Source organism: Tripterygium wilfordii, chromosome 21 (assembly GCF_013401445.1).
Source record: "Tripterygium wilfordii isolate XIE 37 chromosome 21, ASM1340144v1, whole genome shotgun sequence".
Lineage (NCBI taxonomy): Eukaryota > Viridiplantae > Streptophyta > Magnoliopsida > Celastrales > Celastraceae > Tripterygium > Tripterygium wilfordii.
The window spans coordinates 15,950,451-15,961,738 of record NC_052252.1 but is presented as its reverse complement, the minus strand read 5'-3'; the positions used below and the strand labels follow the sequence as shown (position 1 = coordinate 15,961,738).

Genomic DNA, 11,288 nt, shown 5'->3' with positions numbered 1-11,288 from the left:
TACAAAGAGAGACTTACATAAACTAAGTTAAATCTTCTTTCAGAGGCAATTGAATCAACTCGTAGTTGAACCACACTGTCGCCCATTACAGCGAATAGCAAACCCTATAATCCCATCAAAAGCCCTGTTTTTTGAACGTGGAACCAAATCATAGAGATAAACCCTAATAGAACTGTTAAAATCGGGTCAACCCGACTTAGTTGCAGGTCGAACAATTGTTTGGATCAGGCTTTAAGCCTTTATCATCAGACACCGTGGGCCGTGGCCCAATCTAAATTAAATGAAAATCCTGCCGTACACGTGGTGCAATATGGATGCACCCCTTTTCTGCTCAAATGCGCAATAGTACAGCGATTCGTTCCTTCTTCTACGTTGAGCACCGTCACTAGTGCTTGTTCTAGGGTTTAAGCGAACTACGGACATCAAAGGTTCGGACTTTCACTCTCTGTTAGCTGATTTTCTTCGTGTTTCGTCTGGTAACCAAAAAAATCTAGTTGGAACGATCTGAGAATGAGTGTTTTTATAGTGCAAGTATAAAATTGAGTACATAGTGAGGATGAATTTTTTTCCCTGGGATTCTGTTTGGAACTTTGGGTACATATTATTGATATGATATGTAATTTCTTATCTGATTTTAACATATGCGCAGGAAGATTGTTAAGTGCGGTGTTGGAAGTGCAAATGCAGGCTTGTACAGGAGCGGCTATGATGGGTTCTCTGCAACAGCCCTTTCGGCCCAAGAATTCGCTGTTTCCTGTGAAAGAGTGCGGTTTGAGTGGGTTTTTGAATAAGATTAAACTGAATTCATTGAAGCCTTGTAGCTGCTCTGTCGTTGAAGGGAGCTTGACTACTGGAAGGCCACCTTCTTCTGCTTCTGTCCCTGTCTCTGGACTGGGAGGTATGGTTATTTAAGTTCTTGATGCTGGATTATCTTTCTTCGCAAATTGATGTTAGGCTGTACTTTCAAGGTCTTTTCTTGCTTTCGTTGAGCGTGTACGAACAAAATCTTTGTTATTGCTGAATGCTATGTCACTTTTCTCTTGGAGTAGATAATGGGCGCAAATTCATAGATTATAGCCTTGGTGAGGCTGATCCTGATGTACATGAAATAATTGATAAGGAAAAAAAGAGACAATTGAAAAGCCTTGAGCTTATTGCCTCAGAAAATTTTACCTCTAGAGCAGTGATGGAGGCACTTGGTTCTTGTCTGACAAACAAATATTCTGAAGGTCTACCTGGTAAAAGGTAAACTTTAAATGCCGAAGTAAAGTACAAAGTATAATTGTTTTGTTTCTTTCTCATGATTTTACATGTTCATATCAGGTACTATGGTGGAAATGAGTACATTGATGAGCTTGAAACACTATGTCAAGAGAGGGCTTTGGAATCATATCGCCTAGATGGAAAGGAATGGGGTGTCAATGTTCAACCACTGTCTGGTTCTCCTGCTAATTTTGCAGTTTACACTGCCGTTCTTAAACCACATGATCGCATTATGGTAAATACTTCTGCATTCTCCGATGTCTATTATTTAGAATTTGGGGATGTAAATAATATATGTTGGAGTTGCTTATTGATTTAGGGTTTGGACTTGCCTCATGGCGGACATCTGTCACATGGCTTTATGACTCCTAAAAGAAGGGTATCTGCCACATCAATATACTTTGAGTCTATGCCTTACCGACTTGATGAATCTACAGGTGATGCATTGGGGTTGACAAAGTCACTGTAAACCCACTTATTTATTAGATTTATCTTTTTGTTGACAAACTTCTAAATATTATGTGACAGGCATTATTGATTATGATATGCTGGAGAAAACTGCTAATCTCTTTCGGCCGAAACTCATTATTGCTGGTGCTAGTGCTTATCCTCGAGATTTTGATTATCCTCGCTTAAGGAAGGTAATAATGATGTGCTTTGGTTCTTGTTCCGCCATAACATCCAAATCCCAACTGTATGTTTGGGATTCACCGCTACAAATTATTTTTTTCCTTGCTCTCCTATAACATTTGTTGTCCAGATAAAAAATTTGGCTTCTTTATAATATTCCCTTACTTTAGAGGCTAACTATTTGAAATTACTATGCTTGAAAAGATTGCAGATGCTGTTGGTGCTTTTCTCATGATGGATATGGCACACATAAGTGGACTTGTTGCCGCTTCTGTGGTTGCTGACCCCTTTGAATATTGTGATATTGTAACCACAACTACTCACAAGGTATGTGTCGTTCTGCAATTTTTTTAATGTAAACTAATGCCCTGCTGTTATCTTATTTGTGTTTTATCAATCATGCTCTCATTTATCTCGTCGTACTAAATTTACCTTGTAATGTGAGCTATACCATTTTTTTTAGTTTGGCATGACATTAAATTTATGGCCGTCTCCTGCTCCTGATTTTGTGTCTGTTATTTTTAGATTATACTTTGTCGGTAATTTCTTACTGAGTGTTGCATCGAGTTTTTGTTTCCCTGGTATAATCTTTGCGTGCTCAATGCTCTACATGTTCGCATTTTCCTGTAGTCTTTAAGAGGTCCAAGAGGTGGCATGATCTTCTTTAGGAAGGACCCTGTCCTTGGAGTTGATTTAGAATCTGCCATTAACAATGCTGTTTTCCCAGGTTTACAGGTTAGTTGGGCTTTTTTCTTTACCATTTTTCATAGTGTTCCAAAAGTTCTATGTGTAGGCTTTTCTTAAATCATTATAAAGCGGGACAGAAATATCTATGCAGGGTGGTCCTCATAATAACACCATTGGGGCCCTTGCAGTCTGCTTGAAGCATGCACAATCCCCAGAATTTAAATCTTACCAGAACAAGGTATTATATCTGTCATCATCATAGATTTGTTTGAGGTGCATCCATAGACTATGTTACTTAATTCAGTTACTCTTTCCTGCAGGTTGTCTCAAATTGTAGGGCTCTTGCAAACCGGTTAACTGAATTGGGTTACAAACTGGTATCTGGTGGGACGGACAATCATCTCATACTTGTAGATCTTAGGCCATTAGTGAGTATCTATTTCCTTTCTTGTTAAGATTTCAGGCTCCTGTGCATATTTCTTGCTCTGCTTAAGCGTATCTGTCTGCAGGGCTTATGGTGAACTATTAAACTCTGTTATACCGTGGCAATGTTATTTAGACCTTTCAATGCATTTAAATTTTAAAAGTAAATGAATATAAGGAATCGAGTGAAATATAGAAGGGAAACTGCTTCTCAATGACATTAGCTCACCCTCTCAGCAACTTGTATTGTATGTTATTAGGGTAATATGATGACATCATAACAGACGGTTAACTAAATCATTCTCAGTTTTTATTCTTCTAGCAATACCTTCACAGCAAAGGATGCTGTATTCACAAAAGGAAACATATTTTACTTCTCAGTGTTTTTGTTGCCTATTGCTACTATCTTTTGACCCTAGACATTCTATGCACAGGGTGTTGATGGCGCACGAGTGGAGAAAATTCTTGATATGGCCTCTATAACCCTCAACAAGAACTCTGTGCCTGGTATGGTCTTGCTCTATAAATCAGTTTTCAATTGCGTGAAATTTTATAGTTTTGTTTCAGATGTGACATGGTGCTCAAACCTGCTGGTCTTGAAATATATAGGTGATAAGAGTGCCCTAGTGCCTGGGGGTATTCGAATTGGATCGCCTGCTATGACTACCAGAGAATTTACAGAAAAAGAATTTGTAGCAACTGCAGATCTAATTCACGAGGGCGTGCAAATCACTATTGAAGCTAAACAATTGGTTTCAGGATCAAAGCTTCAAGATTTCATGAAGTTTGTCACATCTCCTGATTTTCCTTTGACGAATAAGGTTTCGGATCTCCGCGAAAGGGTTGAAGCCCTTACAACCCAGTTTCCTATGCCAGGAGTTTGAGTTGCAGCTATGTTATGCAGTCTTTGAAAGTGGGCTTTATAGTAGGCCTCAAAATTGGCAGCAGAAACCAGAAGTGAGAAGTTTTGTGTTGCATAAACCCGTCATATCTAGGGACAGTCATCTACGTAAGTGATGCTAGTATGACCACATGTTTTAGAATCTCAGTGTGTTGAAGGGATGTAAATTGTAAACGATCGGTTATGGTTGGTTTTTTCGACAATAATTTAACCGATCAGTTATTCAGTCGGTTCTCATTAATTTTTTTCTTTCAAATGATCGATCATTCGGTCAGTTAACTGTTGGTTTCAGTTATTCGGGTAATTCTCTTACGGTGCTAGTGCCAATACGAAGTTTGCTTTAATGCATTATTTTTCTGCAAAGAAAGAGGTTGATTGATAACTCATTCTCCATCTCCATTTAGATAAGATGCCATTGATTTCGTTTATTTGTCACTCAATGAATATACTGAGTAAGTGATTAAGGTTCTAATCGTAGTCCAAAAGAAGTGGATTATACTAACCAGACAACCATAATCAGTCCTGAATAAATCAACACATTAGACAAAAGCCAACATCCAAAATCAAACTGGATCAGTCGTATCTAGGAAGGAGACATTTGGCATCATCTTTTGAACGTATACTAATTTTGACTATATCTCTCCAATTAAATTACGTCTACTGCAGGCAAGCCACCTTTGTTTTGGCATTGCCCCTTCAAGATAAGGGTATCTGAATTCTTAAAGATGACCGTTTCAATGTTTGAAGAATCTGGACGGACGGCAGCTTCTTCAGTTCTAGCTGCTTCTCTCTTCTCTATATATAGAGATCTCATGCAGCATTCACTTCACAAACAACTCTCACTCCTGCAGTAATACAAATCTTTAAGTACATTGAAATGGCAAAGTACTTGGTACTAATGAGTCTACTGGCCATGACCATGCTGGCTGTGGCCTTTGAGCCAAGTCCTCTGCAAGATTTCTGCGTCGCTGATGCTTCTAGCTCAAGTAAGTACCTTAGCACTATGTGTTTATCTATGTTCTACACCATTTAGTTATCAAGACAGTGCTTCTAATTGGTTTTCTTTTTTTCCCTTCTTTTGTTAGCAAGAGTGAATGGTCATGTATGCTTGGACTCCAAGATGGTTGAGGCCAAGCATTTCTCCCTTAGTGGATTTCACATTGCTGGTAATACATCAAATCCCCTCGGCTCCACGATTACTCCAGCAACTGTGGCACAAATTCCTGGACTCAACACTCTTGGCATCTCAATAGTTCGATTTGACTACGCACCATGGGGTTTAGTCCCTCCTCACACGCACCCTCGTGCCACCGAGATCATAACAGTCCTTGAAGGAAGTGTCTTGGTTGGCTTTGTAACTTCAAATCCCGACAACAGGCTCATCACAAAGACCCTCGAGAAGGGTGATGTGTTCGTCTTCCCCATAGGACTTGTTCACTTCCAGCAAAGCGTAGGAAATTATAATGCTGTTTCACTCTCTTCCTTGAGCAGCCAAAACCCAGGTGTAGTCATGGTTGCTAATGCTCTTTTCGGATCAGAACCATCAATAGATGGTGATGTCCTGGCCAAGGCTTTCCAGGTTGACAAGAATGTGATCAGTAATCTTCAAGAAAAATTTTAGAAGATGTGATGAGAAAACAATTTCCACATTGAGAATCTTATTGAGTGAAACTGTGTAATTTGTCATTTTCCTTTATTGAAAAGCCTTGTATTGAAGTTACTACTCTTCAAATGCTGCTGCATTATGCAGCAGCAACTGTATTGTAAGTGAGTTTCTATGGTTAATCTATATAAGTTTGATTAAATTTGGTTTTTATTCAGTGGCAATGTAAGAAACAGACAGTGCAACAATATAGCAAAAATATATGAAATCACAAAGAAGATCTTGGGAGAATTACACTTGGGACATTCCTTATTTACCAGCTCTTTTCTGAATGGTACTCTATTGCCTGGATATCTCCAACTCCTACATTTTGGAAGGAAAATCTTTTTCATGAAGATGAATAGAATGCTGTAGTTCTTGAAGGTTGAATGGTTATTTACCAGCATTAGAATGAATGTAGTTACTATTTTACTAATGATATCTGATCACTTGGGTTTCCTATATATATCATTTAGAACAGTTCTCCACAAGATCAGATGGCAAAGAGGTGTATTCCACTGACGCAATCGAAAACGCATAATTCAGACTAAACCAACGTTTAAGCCAAGAACACAAGCCACTAGAATGCAACAGAAAGAAAATCAATGTCAAAGTATTTTAAACAATAGATGCTTCCATAGGAGACCATAACCCTAAATAAATATGAAATAGGGTTCATAATAAGGAAGCAATCGCAAAAATTAGGAAAGTGTCCAAAAAATAATAAAAATCTAATCCGAAGGCCTAAACAACGGAATTTGGATAAAAATTAAAAGCAACTAGTCTTGACGATCACGCCGAATCGAGTCATGCTGCCAAATTTCACACTACTCCAAGCTCGTGACTTTTTGATCCAACACAACGGTATTGCCATAATTAACTTGACTAGTCCTACATCATCCACTAAATTTATCACAGTAGACAAAAGCCAATGTACAAAATCAACTTGCTCAGTAACATCTGAGCGACTTGCAGCACTGTCTTTCACACCTCAAAATTGACTAAGTCTCTCCAGTTAAATTGTGTTTGTTGGAGGAAAGTGTATTTTGTCATGATATGTTGTCCATAAAGATACATAGGGGACTTATACATAGCATCTTCATGGAGAGTTAGGATGTGTTCCATATGTGCTCATAGTTTACACATGTATATTTACAAACAGAGCTACTGAAATTGGTTGAGCACAAAGCGACATTACAAAGACATTATCAATGTCCCTTTAGATTAATTAAAGATGCAAAGACCATTTCATTCTGGACGGCAACTTCTTCAATCTTGTCTCTCCATGTGCAATAGTACCTACGTATATATCTGCTCTATATATAGAGACTCCATGCAACGTTCACTTCACAGCCATCTCCAATACCTTCAGCAGTCTTAATTTGCATTTCAAGATCTTTGTATTTCCAGGGCTAGCTAGCAGAGTAGTACGTAGCAATGGCGAACTACTTGGTACTAATCAGTGTAATGGCCATGGCTTGCACCCAAGTCATGGCCTTTGAGCCAAGCCCTCTGCAAGATTTTTGCGTCGCTGATACTTCTAGCTCAAGTAAGTACCTTATTTCCCTCGGTATATGTAAAATGTTTATCTGTTCTATTTTTTTTCTTCTTCTTTTGCTTATAACATTGTAGTAACGGTGAATGGTCATGCTTGTTTGGACTCCAAGAAGGTTGAGGCCAAGCATTTCTCCTTCAGTGGTCTTCACATTGCCGGCGACACATCAAATCCCTTAGGTTCTGCATTTACCCGAGTATTTGTTGACGTATTACCTGGACTCAACACTCTTGGCATCTCAGTGGTTCGGATTGACATGGAACCATGGGGTTTAGTTGCTCCTCACATGCACCCTCGCGCCTCAGAGATTGTAACAGTTCTTGAAGGCAATGTCTTCGTTGGCTTCGTAACATCCAATCCTGAAAACCGGCTCATCACTAAGACCCTCAAGAAGGGTGATGTGTTCGCCTTCCCAATTGGACTTGTTCACTTCCAGCAAAATGTGGGCAATTCTAATGCTGTTACACTTGTTTTCTTCAGCAGCCAAAACCCGGGTATAATCGCCGTTCCTCCTTCTGTTTTTGGATCAAACCCGTCAATTGCTGTTGACATTCTTGCCAAGACTTTCCAGGTGAACAAGGATGTGGTCAATCAAATTCAAGACAAATTTTAGAAGATGTCACATGAACAAAATTTTCTACATTTGTCAGATTCATGGGTGAAACTGTGTGGTCTACGCCTTCTCCAAACTTCATTTTCCTGTTCTTTCAATTAAAATCATTGTATTGAAATTTTCAAGTTTTGCATTATGCAACTGTATTGTGAGTAATTGTTAATCTATGAAGTTTTATTAAACCCAGTTTAGTTACGTGCTTGTAGCAACTGCATAAACTTCTCTTATCCCTCAATCAAGGAACCAACAGTACCATATCGATTGATCAAATCCTGAGCAAGGCCATCACAACTAGTCTAATCTATGCAACACCCACATGGAACTGCATCGTTAGGGCCTATTCCAAGAGCCCCACACCCGTCAAATACATCTTGATAGACAACTACTTCATCCAGATAATTACACCTACCCTGCTCTGTTCTAGGCATGTTACTAAGGTAGGCCTGGATAATGATATTTTTGTGGGAAATGCTTTTCTTCATTTATATGGAACATTGAAGGAATTATGTGATGCATGCACTTTGTTTGACGGAATGCCTGACAAAGATGTAGCGAGTTGGAATTAGCTGCTGGGTGCTTATAATGCCAATTCTGGTTCATGGGAAGTGCTGCTTTTGTCCAAAGAACTGATTTGCGGAGGAATTAGATCTGATAAGATCACTTTGGTGATTTAACGTCAACTTCTGCATAAGTGGAGGAGTTGAGTGTGCGAGAACAATAGATGCCATGTGGAATTCCACGATACATGCCTATGTCAAGATAAAGCATCCAAAGGAGGCTTTAGACCTGTCTGAGAAAATGGATAAGGAATTTGTAAATCCTTTTGTAACTGGCAGTTGCAACGAGGAAACAGGGGAATTTACAAACTTAAAAGATTATGATTTATCACAATTTGGCATTGTTAATTTTACTAAAGGGTCTTCTCTTCAAGATTCTCATTCCTATGAGAAGGGTTTTCGCTTCTGCCTAGAAGATAAAGAGGAAACAAAAGTAGAGTTGTTCAGAATTTTCCTGCTAACAAAACAGAGCATTCGTCATGTCAGATTCCAATTTCTTTGATAATGTTAGCAGGCAGGAAAATGGTGGCTGATTCAATCATGCTATTTCTCTTTAGTCGTTGATATTATAATGAGTAATTTGCCTATGAGCTTTTCTATAAACTCCAATGCATAGATAAACTTACCAAGTCAAACAATGAAGCTTTATAAAGTGTGATATTTATCTGTAAATTTACAGGTTCTGAACACAGATACCTCTAGTTGTGATGCCACCAACAAAAAAAGTTGGACTTGCCTATCATTCGCGAGCCTTTCGAACACAATTCGAGGCTTGAAGATCACTTCATCCAAGAATTATACAACATCACACTAAAAGGAAAAGAGTCTTTTAATCTACCACCATCCAAGATTCCAGCTTGAGCTAGAAACAGAGGACCTGACCAATTTTGTCATCACACACCCTGAAACAGTAAGCAACACAGCTACAACCCGACCTCCTATGAGTCCTGAAAGAACAATTAGAAAGATTAAAAGATACCCTGAATTCCCTTTCTTTTCAATCCCCAACTTTTCCTCAACTACACCCTTCTCTCCAATTGTCTGCAATTGTATATTTAAACTATGGAATCTATCATCAAGTTTCCTTGTACACTTTTCTTCTTCCTTTTCTTCTAATGGTGATAACTTTGATTCACCTTGAACCCTTGAAACTTGTTTGTCACCAATTTCTGGTTCTTCAACCTCTCCATCAAAGGAACTACAAACTTCGCTGCAGCTCGATTCTGGCTCCCTCTCATCTCTCTTTTTCTCTCTCTTTCCATGTCGTAACTTCTTAGGCACAATTTTCTTGATCTTTGCCTTGAGTTTTGCTCTTCGGCTACCCTCTTTGTTCAACACTAAAACACATCTATCCTGATCTCCCTCCACGTCCCTCTCACTCTCCAAATAATCCATGAGTTTCAAATCTGGTTCCTTTATCCTAATCTCCTCAACTTGTGTAGCCACTCCAAAATTAGGTTCCACAACTTGAATTTCTTCAGAAGACTCGAGTCCTCCTATGGTCAGCACCGCAATCCTATCTTCCTTTACAATTGGGGCTTTGAAATCATTTGCAATTGGGGTTTTGAAGTCTTTGCATTGGTCAATTCGATTGGATCGAAGACAAGGTTTCAGAAACCATACAATATGCTTCCCAAAATACTCAAGAAACAGGAGCAGAAACGCCGATGCTGTGATTCCAACTGTGAGCTTTTTGGTGCTCAAAGCAAGAACCATTACCACAAACATCTTCAATCCCGTCGCGAACAGCCATCTACGATCACAACCGCTTGCGCGATCCTCAATCTGAATCTTATCTTCACGTTCAAGCAGCGATTCCTCTAGATTTTCCTTCTGTTCCCCTCTCAAACTCTCGCCCTCGATCACACTATGACTCTCAAAGACAGCCGGCTGTGGTGGCGGCGGCGGCGATGGAGGGACAATCACGGTATCAACGGCGGAGACATCGGATGCCGGCGCACGCTTCTTTTTCTTCTTGAGACGATCACGGTTCTTGACAAAGAGATCGACTAGGGAAGTAGGGAAGCCGGTCTCAACGACAAGAGAGTTGCCGTGTTTTGGGGACTGAAGATCGGCCACGAGTCGCGAGATTCGGGCAACCCTGGTCTTCTTCCACGGAAGAGGCATACCGACAAAAATTCGACGGTAAGACCGAAGAATTGCAATCTCAAATTGCAAGAAAATTGGTAGATCATCTACGAACTGGTTTTGGATTTGGTCCCCCCTTGTCAAACGTTTTTCTATGTTTGGTTGAAAAGGGGAAATCCGATATAGAGAGAGAGAGTGGAAGCTGTGAAGAAACAACGGAGAGGCGCGGGGGAGTCCTTTCAATGTTGAACTGTGAATGGGCGGAAATTCACATCATACGCTATTGGCTGTCTCTGCTGTTTTTTTCTGTTATTGTATTTTTTTCTTCTTCTGTAATTGTTATTTTGTCAGTAAAGACAATCATTTGTTCCCTATTTTTGTCCAATTATGGAAAAACAAAACAACAGGGAATTTGAATTGTATTATATTTTGGTTTACAGCGGTTTTAACCTATATTTTTTTCCTTACGCGTTTATATTTTTACTAAAAATATTATTTTCTGAACCAATACCATCATAACAAAGGATAAATTACAATTTTGTACACTGAAAGATGATCTGAAATTGAAAATGACGCTGTAAAACCTGACCGGGTAATCTATTTGACACAATTTTATTTTTCGGTTAGAAGATTGAAACAATTTGACATTCGATGTGCAAATTAAAACAAACGTCATCTTTTAATGTGCAAAATTGTAATTTATCCTTTACTTACAAAGATCAAAAATCCATTATACATTTTATTAGCCAAACCAAAAGGATTTTATAAAGATGAGCGTCATTTGAACCCCAACTTTAACTAAGTGCACCCCAATTTTAATACACCCCAACTAAAAATATAAAATTATTGAGTATACCCCTTTTTTATGTTTTTCCTAATAGCACAATGTGTACCCCTAATTGCAAACCCTAAATCTACAACTCTACCTC

At 39.0% G+C, this 11,288-nt stretch overlaps 4 protein-coding genes across 4 annotated transcripts; 3 read left to right on the top strand and 1 right to left on the bottom strand.

Annotated features, from left to right (window-relative positions):
- Window positions 1-286: 286 nt before the first annotated feature.
- On the top strand, window positions 287-4,267 carry LOC119988562 (serine hydroxymethyltransferase 3, chloroplastic-like). The gene is made up of 12 exons (XM_038833644.1): window positions 287-428; window positions 650-898; window positions 1,050-1,245; window positions 1,324-1,498; window positions 1,583-1,700; window positions 1,792-1,904; window positions 2,098-2,220; window positions 2,524-2,628; window positions 2,732-2,818; window positions 2,901-3,008; window positions 3,438-3,510; window positions 3,613-4,267. Exons 2-12 carry the CDS (start codon window positions 682-684, stop codon window positions 3,885-3,887), a joined length of 1,590 nt encoding a protein of 529 aa, XP_038689572.1. The 5' UTR covers window positions 287-428; window positions 650-681; the 3' UTR covers window positions 3,888-4,267.
- Window positions 4,268-4,775: 508 nt separating this feature from the next.
- On the top strand, window positions 4,776-5,525 carry LOC119988564 (putative germin-like protein 2-2). Its single transcript, XM_038833646.1, has 2 exons — window positions 4,776-4,890; window positions 4,990-5,525. The coding sequence occupies exons 1-2, from the start codon at window positions 4,782-4,784 to the stop codon at window positions 5,523-5,525; spliced, it is 645 nt and encodes a 214-aa protein (XP_038689574.1). The 5' UTR covers window positions 4,776-4,781.
- A 1,061-nt stretch (window positions 5,526-6,586) lies between these two features.
- LOC119989674 (putative germin-like protein 2-3) lies at window positions 6,587-7,852 on the top strand. The gene is made up of 2 exons (XM_038835334.1): window positions 6,587-7,095; window positions 7,179-7,852. Exons 1-2 carry the CDS (start codon window positions 6,984-6,986, stop codon window positions 7,712-7,714), a joined length of 648 nt encoding a protein of 215 aa, XP_038691262.1. The 5' UTR covers window positions 6,587-6,983; the 3' UTR covers window positions 7,715-7,852.
- A 1,038-nt stretch (window positions 7,853-8,890) lies between these two features.
- LOC119989672 lies at window positions 8,891-10,724 on the bottom strand. The gene has a single exon (XM_038835333.1). The coding sequence runs from the start codon at window positions 10,396-10,398 to the stop codon at window positions 9,106-9,108; it is 1,293 nt and encodes a 430-aa protein (XP_038691261.1). The 5' UTR covers window positions 10,399-10,724; the 3' UTR covers window positions 8,891-9,105.
- Window positions 10,725-11,288: the final 564 nt, after the last annotated feature.